The sequence below is a fragment of the Sphaeramia orbicularis genome, chromosome 8 (assembly GCF_902148855.1).
Source record: "Sphaeramia orbicularis chromosome 8, fSphaOr1.1, whole genome shotgun sequence".
NCBI classification, from domain to species: domain Eukaryota; kingdom Metazoa; phylum Chordata; class Actinopteri; order Kurtiformes; family Apogonidae; genus Sphaeramia; species Sphaeramia orbicularis.
In genome coordinates this window covers 45,263,166-45,279,804 of record NC_043964.1, presented here as the reverse complement: position 1 = coordinate 45,279,804, position 16,639 = coordinate 45,263,166, and the positions used below count along the sequence as shown (strand labels likewise).

Sequence of the window (16,639 nt, the reverse complement as noted above, 5' to 3'; positions counted from 1 at the left end):
TTTAACCTCAGTCAGCACGGCTTTAAAGGTTGACTGGGTTTGGATTATTGAATGTGGCTTGGATTCATAGAAAACAGCAATAAAGTGATGTTTTTAATATTTTGAGTAAACCATTTTGGCACTAAACATGTATCCCTTCTATAACTATGCAGAGTGTTTTAAGATGCGTTTGGCTGTAAAGTTACAGTCCTGACCACCTTTATGCTTTATACACAAATGGCTTATGTAAAAAATGTGTATGTTGTGCTGATGTCTGTGCTGTGAATCCGGGTAGTGCTTCTCTGAATGCTGTGAATGTAATCTGAACAGATTATGTGTTTGCTTTGTACTGTGGTTGCAGGCTGGTTCTGTCCTGTTTTTTGTGGTCTGTTGGGTATGTAAACCATTCAGGTGTGTGTCTGTGCTTAGAGTCAGTGCCAGGTGTTACACATTTCATGCCCGCTGCCTCCCTGTCTGACTTGGGGCTCGACAGCTACTCTCTCTAAACACACATCCAGAGGACAGAAACCAGCGCATGTTTGCCGCCATCCTCCAAATTGCCTTTTTTTTCTCTTCGTCTCTTTTTCTCACCAATCATCTCAAGTTTTTCTTCTCAGATGGCATCTGCTGCCTGCCATTATCACTCTGCCTCAACTGCAACTTTTGCTTCTTTGTTTCTTTCTGCATTGTTCATCTCTTTGACTGCTCCTGTCTCTCCGCTGCTGTGTCTTTCTTTGTAATGACTTGTATCCATTTTAAATCTGCATGTTCCACAATGATTCTTCTCAGCATTTCTTCTGATGAGAAAATGCACATAACAGAACACAACACACACACGTAGCTGCTGAGGTTGGAAGGTGTTACCTCCACACAACTTCCCTATCTTCTAGCGGTGCAGCAAAGATGATTCACCACAACACTGCAAAAACTCACAAATAATGGAGAGCAGAAAGCAAACACTTTCACAGTATGTGTGAAATTACACAAGTAGGCACTAAGACTCAGAAAAACTACTTAAACGCGCCACAACAGACACAACTTTCTTTTTCCCTCTTGTTTTCATACTGCACACCCATATAGTTGAATGTTTTTCTTGTGCACATCATACACACCTCCTTTCACATCTTTACTGACATGTTCTTAAATATGTCAGTGACTCTTACCGTGAGGGTGGGGATGGCTGTGACAAGCGAGTAGATGAGGACAGGAGGAATCTTGCTGGTGTCATCCGGACCTGGGTAGGGTTTAGAAAAGGTCTTGTCGTAGCAGAAGAAGCCCTGGATATGCACAGGGAAGGTGTCCGTGTACTCGAAGTAGTAAGCCAGAAGAACCGTCCCAGCCATGATCACCAGCTGGAAATAAAACATTATCCCTCTGTTAGAAAGCGTGAGGATGAGAGGTAAAGAAGAAGAGGAGGCGGAGGTGAAGGTGAAAGAAGAAGAAAAGGAGGAGAGGAAGAGGGCAGAGTCAAGTCCCTGTTCCTCTCAGCCACAAGGCGATGCATAGGAAATACGGAGTAGAGATGAGGCAGAGAGAGAGGTTTAGCGCTGGGATGTAAGATAGAGGATGAGAGAGAGGGGGAGAGGGAGAGGGAGGAGGAGAAAAGAGAGGAAGATAAAACATGAAAGCAAAGGAAATCTGTGAGTGGAGGCTTCCCTCTTCAAGAGATGAAAGTGGGAACAAAACAAAATAGAGAATAAAAGAGAGTTCTGCCACACCACAAGCTCCAAAATCAAAAAATTACAGAGCACAAGCAGGAGAAAGACAAAGCGATGGACCAAGAGAGAGAGAGAGAGACAGAGAGAGAGAGAGAGAGAGAGAGAGAAGGGGAGGGAGGGAGGGAGGGAAAGGGGGAGCTGCCTTTATATTGCTGGCACTCATGCATCTACTACAGTTGAGCTGTGGGTGTTTTTTGGATGCTGACTGTGTGTGTGTGTGTGTGTGTGTGTATGTGCGTGCATACGTGCGCATGTGGCTGTATTGTAAATGAATGTGTGTGGTTCAAGCATGTGCATAATAGAATGAAGTGTAGACACGTGGTCCTCATCATCAGCTGATATCCTAAAATACTTATACCAGCTTCCACACCAGCAAATGCATCAAGTTGAAACTGTGACACCTGAACATTTGACATATTTTTGGGATGACGAAAAAGTTCACAAGCAGAATTCAACTCAGGAAAAAGGTCATTAAGGTTCAACGTTAAATATGAAGAGTGTCTTTTAATGTAACATACTGTATATCAATTTTTATCTGGTTTTTTATTCAAAAACAATCATGAAAAGATCTCATTTTAATGTGGACAGGTGCTGCTAAAGGCTTATATGAATTTTCACATGGACACCAAACTCTTATTATGTATGAGGGCTGTTCAATAAGTTCATGTGAAGCCTGCTACCAGACGTTAGTCTGGTTTTGTCTGTCTTTCATGTTTGTCTGTCACTTCCTGTTTTATTTTGTTATATTTTCCTCATGTGTCTTGTCTGTTGTCTTTACTTCCCTTCCTGGTTCGTGTTCACCTTTTCCCTGATTACCTGACTCCGCCCTGATGTGTGTCACCTGTGTCTCATTGTCTTCCCTCCCTTTTGTGTATTTATACCCTGTCCTTTCCCCTGGTCAGACGCCAGTTCGTATTCTCTCGCGGATTACTTACCAGCGTTTTGATCCTGTCTGTTCATTTGCCTACCTGTGTTTCGACCCGTTTTTGTCATCCTGTTTTTGCCTGTCTTTGCCTGCTCCCTGTCGGTTTTGTAAGCCTCCATCTGCCTTCCTGGTTTTTTGACGTCTTTGCCTGGTTTTTGTTACGTGAGCTTGTCCTACCCTTTTGTCCTGTTGCCTGTCTGTTTGCTCTCCTGTGTATGACCTGTTTCCGTCCCTGACCTCCCTCTGCTTCTCCCTAGTTGGAGAGCCGACTAAACAACCGGAGCCTAACCGTGGGTTCGTGTCTCCAGCCCGGAAGGACGAATCCCTCGAGGACTTCCTTGGCTGCTGTCCTCAAGATCCTGTTCATTATCATAATCTATTTATTTGTACAACCTGTACTCAATAAACTCTGTAAACTTTTACGTCCGCCTCCTAGTTCTGCATTTGGGTTCTGGGTCTGTACTATCAGCATCACAGTACGAACTGGCTAAATCATGAACCCAGCAGAATTTAATCAGGTCCGGGAAGCAATTCAGTCCCAGGGACAGCGACTGGGGGGACATGATCAAGCCCTCCATACCCTGCTGGACAAAATGAATCAACTCACTACGCAGGTCTCGCTGCTCACCAGTACCCAGGCCGCGGCTACTGCCGCTTCTGGCGAGTCACGGATTACCAATCCTCCTGTGAGGGATTCAGATGAGCCCAACATTCCTCCTCCCTCAAAGTATGCAGGTAACCCAGACACTTGTCGCAATTTTTTCACTCAGCTCCAGCTCATTTTTGACACTCAACCCACTCGTTTTTCTAAAGACTCTGTTAAGATCGCCTACGTAGCTAGTTTGTTGGAAGGCCCTCCTCTGAGCTACTTCAACGCACTTGTTGAACAGGGCTCACCGGCTGTTCAGTCTTTTTCCTGTTTAGTGGCTGAGCTTAAAAGGGTTTATGATCACCCTGTTAGAGGCCAACTAGCCGGCCATGAGCTAATGAGGCTAAGACAGGGAGAAAGGTCTATCAGGCAGTATGTAAGTGATTTTCGGTCCCTAGCGGTAGAATCAGGTTGGAACAATCAGGCCTTGATTACCGCCTTTCTAAGCGGCTTGTGTCGCTCGGTGGGCCGAGAGATGGCGCTTCGTCAACCACTCCATTCTCTGGATGACGTCATTGCTGTGGCTGTCCGGGTCGCTGATCAGGATTCAGTTTGGCAGGCAGACGGATCTGAGAATCACTCATCTGCTTCGTCTGGTTCTGTGGGTACTCGAGAGAGTGTTCGATTTCCTGTAAAAGAGACTGGTAAGACCCCTAAGGAGGAACCCATGCAGCTGGGACGTACCCATATCTCCGCAGAAGAACGCCGACGCCGCCTAACCGAGGGTCTATGTTTATACTGCGGACAAGGGGGCCACAGAGTCGCCAGTTGTCCTCTCAAGCCTGAGGGCAAATCAGGTGAGGGGTCGCTGTTGAGTAGGACAGTATGTCTATCATCCTCATCTCGTCAGTTTCCTCTGGTTTCTCTCTGTTCTGATTCTGTGTCTCTACAGCTACCCGTTCCGATCGATTCCGGATCAGACACGAATTTAATGGACGTTAGCCTGGCCAAGAGGCTTAACCTTGATCTGGTCCCCATACAGCGTCTGTTGGAGGCCCGGGCCCTGGATGACCACGTCATATGTCGTGTGACTCACCGAACTCAAGCTGTCCGTGTGCAGTTTTCTGATGGTCACACAGAGAACCTCAGTTTCCATGTGTACAAGTCCGATTCACAACCTCTTATTTTGGGTTTCCCCTGGCTTCAACTACATGAGCCACACATTGACTGGAACACGGGGGAGGTCCAGTCTTGGGGAGAAGGATGTGAGACCCATCGTGTTTGTACTAACTCTCCTGTGACATTTTCTGAAGTTCCGCAGATCTCAGTGGCTCCAGTAAGCCTCCCTAAGGAGGGTGAAGAGGATTTTCCTACCTTGGAGAAGGTCCCTCATTGCTATCATGACCTAAAGGAGGTATTCAGTAAATCTAAGGCTACAGCCCTTCCTCCACATCGGCCATATGACTGTGCTATTGAACTGCGTCCTGGCACCTGCCCCCCTAAGGGGAGATTGTATTCCTTGTCGGGTCCTGAAACTATTGCTATGAGGAAATATATTGACGAGTCACTGGCTGCCGGCCTTATTAGACCCTCCTCGTCTCCTGCGGGGGCAGGATTCTTTTTCGTTGATATGAAGGATAAGTCCCTGAGACCATGTATTGATTACCGGGGTTTAAATGACATTACTGTGTGTAACAGGTATCCTCTACCCCTTATGTCTTCTGCTTTTGAACTGCTGCATGGGGCCAAGGTGTTCACTAAGCTAGACCTCTGCAACGCATACCATTTAGTAAGGATTAGAGAAGGGGATGAGTGGAAGACGGCGTTTAATACCCCTAGTGGACATTACGAGTACCTCGTTATGCCTTTTGGCTTAACCAATGCCCCAGCTGTATTTCAAGCTATGGTCAATGACGTACTCAGGGACATGTTAAATGTTTTTGTGTTTGTGTATCTGGACGATATTCTGATTTTTTTCTCCAGACGAGGAGTCACATGTTCAGCACGTTCGTCAGGTCCTTCGGAGGCTTCTTGAGAATCAGCTGTTTGTCAAAGCAGAAAAATGTGAGTTTCATTTGTCCATCAGTTTCGTTCCTGGGCTTCATCATTGCAGAGGGGAGGGTCCAGATGGACCCAGAAAAGGTCAGTGCGGTCAAAGAATGGCCTACGCCGTCGAACCAGAGAGAGGTTCAGAGGTTTTTGGGTTTTGCAAACTTCTACAGAAAGTTTATTCGGGGGTTCAGCAGAGTGGCTGCCCCCCTGCATAGTCTCACATCTCCCAAGTCTGTGTTTAGATGGAGTCCAGAGGCGGACAAGGCTTTTTCTAGCCTTAAAGGGGCCTTTTCTTCGGCTCCCATCCTGGCCGTGCCAGACCTGTCCCTGCAGTTCATGGTGGAGGTCGATGCTTCCGATCTAGGAGTGGGGGCGGTCATCTCACAGCGATCGCTAAAGGACAAGAAGCTCCATCCGTGCGCCTTTCTGTCCCGGAGACTCTCCCAGGCGGAGAGGAATTACGACATCGGCAATAGAGAGCTCTTAGCCATCAAGGTGGCACTGGAGGAGTGGCGACACTGGTTGGAAGGGACGGAGGTTCCGTTCCTGATTTGGATGGATCATAAAAACCTCGAATATCTAAGGTCAGCTAAACGTCTTAACTCTCGTCAGGCTAGATGGGCCTTGTTTTTCACTCGCTTTAACTTCACCCTGTCTTATCACCCTGGATCTAAGAATGGGAAACCGGATGCTCTGTCTAGGGTGTTTCACTCTGATGACCCTGTTACTATCCCTGAGACTATTTTACCGGACACATGTTTTGTGGGGGCTTTTCAGTGGGACATAGAAAAGACTGTTTCTGAGGGACTCGTTAATTACTCTGTTCCGGATGGTGTTCCGCCAGACCAGCTGTTTGTTCCCCCTAACCTTCATTCCCAGGTGATACATTGGGCACACACCATCAAGATGGCGTGCCACCCTGGGGTAAAGAGGACCCTGTTTGTTATTAAACAGCGGTTTTGGTGGAGAGGAATGGAGAAGGACGTAATGGAGTATGTGGCTGCCTGTCCTGTTTGTGCCTCCTGTAAGTCTTCGAGCAGATCTCCATCCGGCCTGTTGCGCCCGCTTCCGACCCCCAGAAGGCCCTGGTCGGAGATAGCCTTGGATTTTGTGACAGGCCTTCCTCCATCTGACGGTAACACTGCTGTATTGACTGTAGTGGATAGATTTTCTAAGATGGTTCATTTCATTCCTATGCCTAAATTGCCTTCTGCTAAAGAAACAGCGGAGGCGCTGTTGAGTCATGTGTGCCGACTACATGGGTTTCCTCAGGACATTGTGTCGGACAGAGGTCCTCAGTTTATTGCCAGATTTTGGCGTGCGTTTTGTTCTTTGATTGGTACCTCTGTCAGTCTCTCTTCTGGTTTCCACCCACAGACGAATGGTCAGACGGAACGACTAAAGAAAGTGTTGGAGGTGGGGCTTCGGGTGTTGGCGGCGCAGAACCCCGCCTCTTGGTGCCATCAACTATTGTGGGTGGAGTATGCACATAACTCGCTTCCCTGTGCCTCGTCTGGATTATCGCCGTTTCATGTGGTGTACGGCTATCAACCACCTCTGTTCCCCTCCGTGGAGAGGGAGGTTAGTGTTCCCTCGGCGCTGGCACTTATCCGGAGGTGTAAGAGGACGTGGTTCCGGGCCAGGCAGGCCCTGCTACGAGCGTCAGCACGGTTCAAGTCGGCCGCTGATCGTCATAGGACTCCAGCCCCGATTTATCACCCTGACCAGCGGGTGTGGTTGTCCTCTAAACACCTGCCTCTGAGAGTGGAGAGCCGCAAGCTGGCACCCAGGTTCGTTGGTCCTTTTCCTATCTCGAAAGTGATTAATCCTGTTTCTGTTCGTTTAAAATTACCAAGGTCTATGAGAATTCATCCAACATTCCATGTGAGCCAAGTAAAGCCGGCTAAGGAAAGCCGGCTGGTTCCACCCACCCAACCCCCGCCTCCACCCCGCCTCATCGACGGAGACCCATTCTACTCTGTCCGCCGCCTGATGGCAGCTCGTCGCCGTGGGAGGGGTTTTCAATACCTTGTGGACTGGGAGGGGTATGGACCTGAGGAGCGGTCCTGGGTGCCATCCTCCTTCATCCTGGATCCAGACCTGACCTGGGATTTCCATCGACGCCATCCTGATGCCCCTGGTCCATCTGGTGCCGTCCCTGGAGGGGGGGGTACTGTGAAGCCTGCTACCAGACGTTAGTCTGGTTTTGTCTGTCTTTCATGTTTGTCTGTCACTTCCTGTTTTATTTTGTTATATTTTCCTCATGTGTCTTGTCTGTTGTCTTTACTTCCCTTCCTGGTTCGTGTTCACCTTTTCCCTGATTACCTGACTCCGCCCTGATGTGTGCCACCAGTGTCTCATTGTCTTCCCTCCCTTTTGTGTATTTATACCCTGTCCTTTCCCCTGGTCAGACGCCAGTTTGTATTCTCTCGCAGATTACTTACCAGCGTTTTGATCCTGTCTGTTCGTTTGCCTACCTGTGTTTCGACCCGTTTTTGTCATCCTGTTTTTGCCTGTCTTTGCCTGCTCCCTGTCGGTTTTGTAAGCCTCCATCTGCCTTCCTGGTTTTTTGACGTCTTCGCCTGGTTTTTGGTACGTGAGCTTGTCCTACCCTTTTGTCCTGTTGCCTGTCTGTTTGCTCTCCCGTGTATGACCTGTTTCCGTCCCTGACCTCCCTCTGCTTCTCCCTAGTCGGAGAGCCGACTAAACAACCGGAGCCTAACCGTGGGTTCGTGTCTCCAGCCCGGAGGACGAATCCCTCGAGGACTTCCTTGGCCGCTGTCCTCAAGATCCTGTTCATTATCACAATCTATTTATTTGTACAACCTGTACTCAATAAACTCTGTAAACTTTTACGTCCGCCTCCTAGTTCTGCATTTGGGTTCTGGGTCCGTACTATCAGCATCACAGTTCATGGCCTCACCCAGAAATACTGGTTGTTATAATACAGGATGTTACATTCTTTCGTGATGGGATAGTGATGCTTGAACATCGATGGACCAAGTGCATTGCTGTAAATGGAGATTATGTTGAAAAATAAAATATAAATTATCAGTCTGTGTTGTTCTGTTCTGGGTGAGGCCATGAACTTATTGAACGGCCCTCGGATGCTTGACTGTTGTGTAGTGTCATAATTCCATGACGTAACCAGAGGCATCAAAAGTATTCACATTCATTACTCATGTAGAAGTATAGATACTATTGATTAAAAAGACTTCTGTAGAAGTTAAAGTATCAACTCAAGTGTTTTACTCAAGTAAAAGTAGTGGTTTCAAAGCTACTTAAAGTATAAAAGTAAATGTAAGGTGGAAAAAAAATGCCATTAGGACAAAAGCTTAGGTTGCACCACAGGGGCCTACAGTGCACTACTCCACCTCCCCAAAAAGCATTTTTCTAAAGGCCATAATGACTATAATGTTACATTAAAATGTTAATGTTGAAAAATTTGTAATACACTAGGCTACCTGTTTCAGCTGTATATATACCAATTGAAAATGAATGCATTTTAGTAGAATGCAAATGTAGTAAAGAACCATATGTGAAGATATGATGACTAGTTGCCTATAAGCAAGGGAGTAGGTTTGATTTTGACATTGGTGGGGACACAAAAGTGCTCCAAGGCAGCACTCTGGAAAGTTGATTTTTTTTTTTGCATTTGCAATCATAATTTCATGTCATGTCAAGCTGATCAAACAAGCAAACAATCATAGTCAGAAAAAAAAACCTCAGTAATTGACAAGTTTATAATGCATATCTGAATATCTAAAGACAATACAAGAATTTAATGCATCCTGCAAAGTTATTCTCATGACTAACATATTCCTTATTATTAAACCTCCCCTGTGAATTTCCAGCCTCTCCTTCTCTACCTCCTCCTTCTCCTCCTCTACCTCCTCCTGCCTCTCTACTGTTTGTCACTTGACAAAAAAATATTGTCCAAAGTCCAAATATTATCCAGTTTAAGAAAATGTACAAAAATGTGTATATACAGGGTGGGGAAGCAAAATTTACAATGAATAGTTAGTGTTTTTTTTCTCAGCAGGCACTACATCAATTGTTTTTGAAACCAAACATATATTGATGTCATAATCATACCTAACACTATTATCCACACCTTTTCAGAAACTTTTGCCCATATGAGTAATCAGGAAAGCAAACGTCAAAGAGTGTGTGATTGCTGAATGCACTCGTCACACCGAAGGAGATTTCAAAAATAGTTGGAGTGTCCATAAAGACTGTTTATAATGTAAAGAAGAGAATGACTATGAGCAAAACTATTACGAGAAAGTCTGGAAGATACTATTAAAGAAGAATGGGAGAAGTTGTCACCTGAATATTTGAGGAACACTTGCGCAAGTTTCAGGAAGTGTGTGAAGGCAGTTATTGAGAAAGAACGAGGACACATAGAATAAAAATATTTTCTATTACGTAAATTTTCTTGTGGCAAATAAATTCTCATGACTTTCAATAAACTAATTGGTCATACACTGTCTTTCAATCCCTGCCTCAAAATATTGTAAATTTTGCTTCCCCACCCTGTATATATATGTGTGTGTATGTATGTAAATATATATATATATATATATATATATATATATATATATATATATATATATAGTTTAGCAGTTATAATTGATCATTATTATTTCTGACTATTTTCCTTTACCTACTGATATGGCATAAGGATTAGACGCAGAGAAGCCTATGTGAATGTATATGTGTATGTATGTAACAGTGTTAATATGAATTTGTACATACATATGTAAGTGTATGAGCATGGGTATGTATATGTGCATATATGCATATATGTGTATGTATGTATGTATGTATGTATGTATGTATGTATATGTAGGTGTATGTATGTATGATATATGTGTAAATGTATGCATGTGTGCATGTATGTATGTATGTATGTATGTGTGTGTGTATATATATAAATAAATAAATTAATTTAAAAAAAAAAAAATATATATATATATATATAATTATGTATATATGTATGGGGATGTGCATAAATAAATAAATAAATACATAAATAAATAAATATGTGTGTGTGTGTGTGTATAGATGGATAGATGTGTACGTATATGGGTGTATATGTATGTATGTATATATGTACATATTGGTGGTTTAGACAAAGGGGTGAGAGCTAATAAGCTATGCTTCTTCTCACTCCTTTTCGAATATGACTTTTTTTTCTTTCTTTTCTTTTACATGTATCATTATTTTATGCTTCCTTGTATTTTCATTTCTATATTATGTTGTGCAAAGAAGTCAAATAGTAGTAATCAGGAAGCTTGTATCATATCCATGTTCGAAATAAATCTATTAAAAAAACTATTGATGCATGACATATGAACAGATTAGGGATACAATCATCATACAGTTTGATGGTACAGTTATTGCCAAGGCAAAAAAGGCTTTTAGTTTCAATTATTAGATGTAATTTATTCCCCACAAATATGGATAAAATGAATGAATGAATGAATGAATGTTTATTTCAGTTAAATACAAAATACAAAACACATACATATTAAAAAAACAACAAAACAAAACACCTAAATATTAAAAAAAACAAACATAAAATTAACACATTTTGTAACTGAAAAAGGAAGAAGCTGAAGCCGGAGGCTTATTTCTGCTTCTCCTATTTACATCCTTAGTCCATGTCCACACCTTAAGTTGCAGCAGATAAATACTTAAACTTAAATTATACTACATTCAGTGTAATAAGCTATTTTGTAATCATATTACTTTCATAGCCCTTCATAATTTGACCAATTAAATTCTTTTTGAAACTCAACAGTGAGCTACCCAATTTCACTTCATCCTTCAGTTCGTTCCATAGCTTGACACTAATAACTGAAACACTGTGATATTTAGGCCCGAGCCGAGTAAAGCCGGCGCAGGGCCTATTGAGTCTGCAGTGGGCGCATGGGGACAAAATCGCCAGTGACGCGGTCGCCTTTCGCCACTGTCGCCACTCTCACACATATTCACATTCACGGCACTGAGACCTTTCCGAAGATGTATATGACATGTGCACAAATCGCATATTTACACCTGCTCAGAATGAATGGGAGTCAATGGGACACGCCCACTCGGGGTCAGTCATGTGGGTGAAAGTCCACGACACATGACCTCTGACCCCACAGACATGTGGGGGACCTCGAGAGCTTTCAAATAAGGTCAAATATGTGGTTGCCATAGAAACGGCTATATTGTTCTTGCTCAGATTATTATTATTTTTATTTTTAGGCCCGAGCCGAGTAAAGCCGGCGCAGAGCCTATTGAGTCTGCAGTGGGCGCATGGGGACGAAATCGCCAGTGACGCGGTCGCCTTTCGCCACTGTCGCCACTCTCACACATTATCACATTCACGGCACTGAGACCTTTCCAACGATGTATATGACATGTGCACAAATCGCATATTTACACCTGCTCAGAATGAATGGGAGTCAATGGGACAGGCACACTCGGGGTTAGTCACGTGGGTGTAAGTGCACGACACGTGACATCTGACCCCACACACATGTGGGGGACCTCGAGAACTTTCAAAAAAGGGCAAATACGTGGTTGCCATAGAAACGGCTATATTGTTCTTGCTCAGATTATTATTAGTTTTATTTTTTATTTTTGTCTTATTTTTCTTTCTCCTGCGCTTTGAGCTCAATTTTGACCCTCTGAACATTTACGAAAACTCACCAAATTTTGCCTAAAATTCAGAAGTGCGAGAAATTGAATTTACATATAGGTTTCGTAGATGTCGGTAAAGAAATGTTGCGGCAGCACCCCCTTGAAAAGTGAAAATGCATTGCGCCAATGGGAGTGCGTCCAACATAAAGTTTGTCGTAGAGCTACGAAAATCGGTAGACAGATTCATCATGAGGAGACAAACAAAAAATACTATTATGGCCACGCCCCTAAACCAACCCTTAGTCGGCCATATTGGATTGAAATTTCCAAAATGCTGAGTCAGCGTTTTCGCTGACGTCGTATTTTAACTATCTCCTACTAAGCCGTTTGGCCGAATGAGCTCAAAATCAGTGTACAGTATCTAGAGAAGTGGGGCATCAAAAGTTAGCCGAATTTTTTGAATCGGCATCACCGTTTTTGTGTGACGAGGTTGCAAACTTTGCGAAGTTTTTTCGAAAATTTACCATCACAAAAATTGCTTCAGCTTAGACATACGAACACCGATTTGGCTGAAATTTGACTCAGATGTCCATCTCCCAGGCCTACACCCATTTATTAAAAGAAATTGAAATTTCGCACTATAGCGCCCCCTACAAATGTACATTTACAAAAATGACATCAGTTCGGACATACGAACACCGATTTGGCTCAAATTTGACTCAGACATCTGTCTCAAAGGCCTACACCTATTTATCAAAAGAAACTGAAATTTTGCACTACAGCGCCCCCTACAAAAATTTTAATATTTTTTACTAAAATTGCTTCAGTTCGGACATATGAACACCAATTTGGCTCAAATTTGACTCAGACGTCTATATCCCAGGCCTACACCCATTTATCAGAAAAATTTGAAATTCGGCACCATAGCGCCCCCTACAATGTTACCTTTACGAAAACTACTTCACGTTAGACATGTGAACACCAATTTGGCTCAAATTTGAATCAGTGTTCAATCTCCCAGGCTTACACTCATTTATCAAAAGAAATTGCCACTTCGCTCAGTAGCGCCCCCTACAAATTTACCTTCACGAAAATGGCATCAGTTCAGACATACGAACACCGATTTGGCTCAAATTTGACTCAGTGGTACATCTCACAGGCCTACACCCATTCAATGTAACAAACTTAATTCTTGCTCATAGCGCCCCCTACAGATTTATTTATACAAAATTTTGTTCAGTTCGGACATACGAACACTGATTTGTCTCAAATCAATTGTCAATGTCCCAGGCCTACACCCATTCATTAGAAGACACAAAAGTTGGGGCTAGAGCGCCACCTGCTGAACGATGAGCATACTTCCACTAGACGTGCCCTTGGCGAGGGCCTTTAGATGCCGCTTGCGGCTTTAATTATTTTTATTTTTTTGTCTTATTTTTCTTTCTCCTGCGCTTTGAGCTCAATTTTGACCCCCTGAACATTTACGAAAACTCACCAAATTTTGCACAAAATTCAGAAGTGCGAGAAATTGAATTTACGTATAGGTTTCGTAGATGTCGGTAAAGAAATGTTGCAGCAGCGCCCCCTTGAAAAGTGGAAATGCATTACGCCAATGGGAGCACGTCCAACATAAAGTTTGTCGTAGAGCCACGAAAATCGGTACACAGATTCATCATGAGGAGACAAACCAAAAATATTATTATTGCCACGCCCCAAAACCAACCCTTAGTCGGCCATATTGGATTGAAATTTCCAAAATGCTGAGTCAGCGTTTTCGCTGACGTCGTATTTTAACTATCTCCTACTAAGCCGTTTGGCCGGATGAGCTCAAAATCGGTGTACAGTATCTAGAGAAGTGGGACATAAAAAGTTAGCCGAATTTTTTGAATCGGTGTCACCGTTTTTGTGTGACGAGGTTGCAAACTTTGCGAAGTTTTTTTCAAAAATTTACCATTACAAAAATTGCTTCAGCTCAGACATACAAACACCGATTTGGCTGAAATTTGACTCAGACATCCATCTCCCTGGCCTACACCCATTTACTAAAAGAAATTGAAATTTCGCACTATAGCGCCCCCTACAAATGTACATTTACAAAAATTACATCAGTTCGGACATACAAACACCGATTTGGCTCAAATTTGACTCAGACATCTGTCTCCCAGGCCTACACCTATTTGTCAAAAGAAACTGAAATTTTGCACTACAGCGCCCCCTTCAAGTTTTTTTTTTTAAATTTTTTTATTAAAATTGCTTCAGTTCGGACATACGAACACCAATTTGGCTCAAATTTGACTCAGACGTCTATCTCTCAGGCCTAAACCAATTTGTCAGAAAAATTTGAAATTTGGAGCTATAGTGCCCCCTACAATTTGACCTTCACGAAAATTACTTCACTTCAGACATACGAACACCAGTTTGGCTCAAATTTAAATCATTTGTTAATCTCCCAGGCCTACACCCATTTATCAAAAGAAATTTCCATTTCGCTCATTAGCGCCCCCTACAAATTTACCTTCACGAAAATTGCATTACTTCGGACATACGACCACCGATTTGGCTCAAATTTGACTCAGTGGTACATCGTGCAGGCCTACACCCATTCAATTGAAGAAATGTAATGTTAGCTGCATAGCGCCCCCTACAGATTTACTTATACAAAAATTTCCTTACTTCGGACATACGAGCAATGATTTCCCTCAAATTTGAATCAGTTGTCAATCTCCCAGGCCTACACCCATTCATCAGAAGAAACTGAAATTTGGTGCTAGAGTGCCACCTGCTGAACGATGGGCATACTTCCACTGGACGTGCCCTTGGCGAGGGCCTTTAGATGCCGCTTGCGGCTTTAATTAACGTTTGTTCTTACTTTACATTTTTCAAACACAAACATCCCTCTTAAATTATAATGTCCTTCTCTTAACTTAAAAATTTTCTGAATACAAAAAGGAAGGTGTTTACTTTTAATGCGAAACATAAATTCCATTGTTTTTAAATATACAATGTCAAGAAATTTTAGTAAACCAGATTCTACAAAAACTGGATTACTTAATTGGAGATAACCAGCTTTGTTTATGACTCCAATAGCTTTTTTTTTGGAGTTTAATTATTGGGTCTAAATTAGTTTTACACACATTGCCCCATATTTCCACACAGTATGACATATATGGCATTACAAGTGAACAATAAAACATATGCAAACATTTTTTGCTTAAGAAGTCTTGAGTTTTATAAAGAATCGCAACAGCTTTGGACATTTTGCGTTTGATATATTCTATTTGTGGTTTCCAACAGAGTTTATGGTCAATAATCACTCCCAAAATTTTGTTTCATACACCCCTTTCAATTTCAATTCATTAATTTCAGTTTTATATCATCATTTCCCCTAGCACCACCAAAACCATAAATTTTGTTTTATCTTCATTAATGTGATAACTTATTAACGTCAAACCATTTTTTTTAACTTGCTCAATTCGTTTTCCACAGTTTTCTAATATTTGTTTTCATATTTACTCCCGAATAAAGCAAATAGTATCATCTGCAAATATTGTAAATTTTAACTTACTAGATGCCATGAAAATATCATTTAGATAAAGTATAAATAACTTGGGTCCCAGAACTGAACCTTGTGGGACCCCACATGTTACTTTTTCTAAGTTGTGAATTTGTATTTCCAATTGATACATACTGAGACCTATTTTGTAAATAACTTGTTAACCAGTTTTGCATCACACCTCTTATACCATACATTTCACATTTCCGGAGTAATACTGAGTGATCCAATGTGTCAAATGCTTTCCTTAAATCAATAAAAACACAACAGTATGTTGTTTCTGATCCACCGCTGTTGCTATAGTTTCTGCAAATTTCCATTACTGCTAAAGATGTTGATCGGTTTTTCCTAAATCCGTACTGAGTGATCATTTAATATCCTATATTTGTCTATGTAGTCATCTAACCTCTTTACAAACAGTTTCTCAAGAATTTTAGGAAAACTGTGGTAACAGTGACACCGGTCTATAATTTGACACCATGTGCTTATCACCATTTTTATAAATCGGAATCACTTTAGCTATTTCATATTTTCTGGAAAAGTGCCTGTTTGAAATGATTTGTTACATATATACGTAATGGTTTGAAGGATACTGTTTATCACTTGTTTTATGAGTGACATATCAATGGAATTTCTATCAGTAGATTTTTATTTTTAAATTTCCTGACCACTTCCAAACACTTCACTTTCACAAACTCCACCAAGAAACATTGAATTATTGTTTTCAATAGCAAAATCAAAGGTTTTATCATCCTTTTCCCACTTGGTAATATCTTTTGCCAAATTAGGACCGACATTAACAAAAAAATCATTAAATATATTCACGATGTCCTCTATATTTTTCCACCACAGTGTCACCAGTTTTTAACAACATATGTAGCAAAATTCTTTTTATTATTTTTTTTAATCATATCATTTAACACTCTCCAAGTACCTTTAATATCATTTTTGTGTATTTCTAACAACTTATCATAATAGGCTTTTTTATGTGTTCTTATAATTGCTGTCAATCTATTTTGTATCTTTTATATTTATTCTTTTTCTTTCGTTCTGTGCTTCAGAAATTCCCTATAGAGCCTGTTTTTTCTTCTTACAAGCCCTTTCCAATCCCTTAGTTAACCATGGTTTCTTATTCTTTTTAAAATCTTGTCTATATTCTTTTCACAGGACAATGTCTGTTGTACAAT

At 41.9% G+C, this 16,639-nt stretch overlaps 1 protein-coding gene across 4 annotated transcripts in view; it reads right to left on the bottom strand.

Annotated features, from left to right (window-relative positions):
• plppr2a (phospholipid phosphatase related 2a) overlaps positions 1–16,639 on the bottom strand; it is a 134,872-nt gene that overhangs the window by 40,823 nt on the left and 77,410 nt on the right. For 3 of the 4 annotated variants that reach the window (XM_030142360.1, XM_030142357.1, XM_030142359.1), the window contains exon 3: positions 1,143–1,331. In XM_030142360.1, coding sequence (XP_029998220.1) covers positions 1,143–1,331 — 189 coding nt within the window. Of the gene's footprint in view, positions 1–1,142; positions 1,687–16,639 lie in introns of those variants that run through there. The other variant, XM_030142361.1, reaches the window with a different exon arrangement.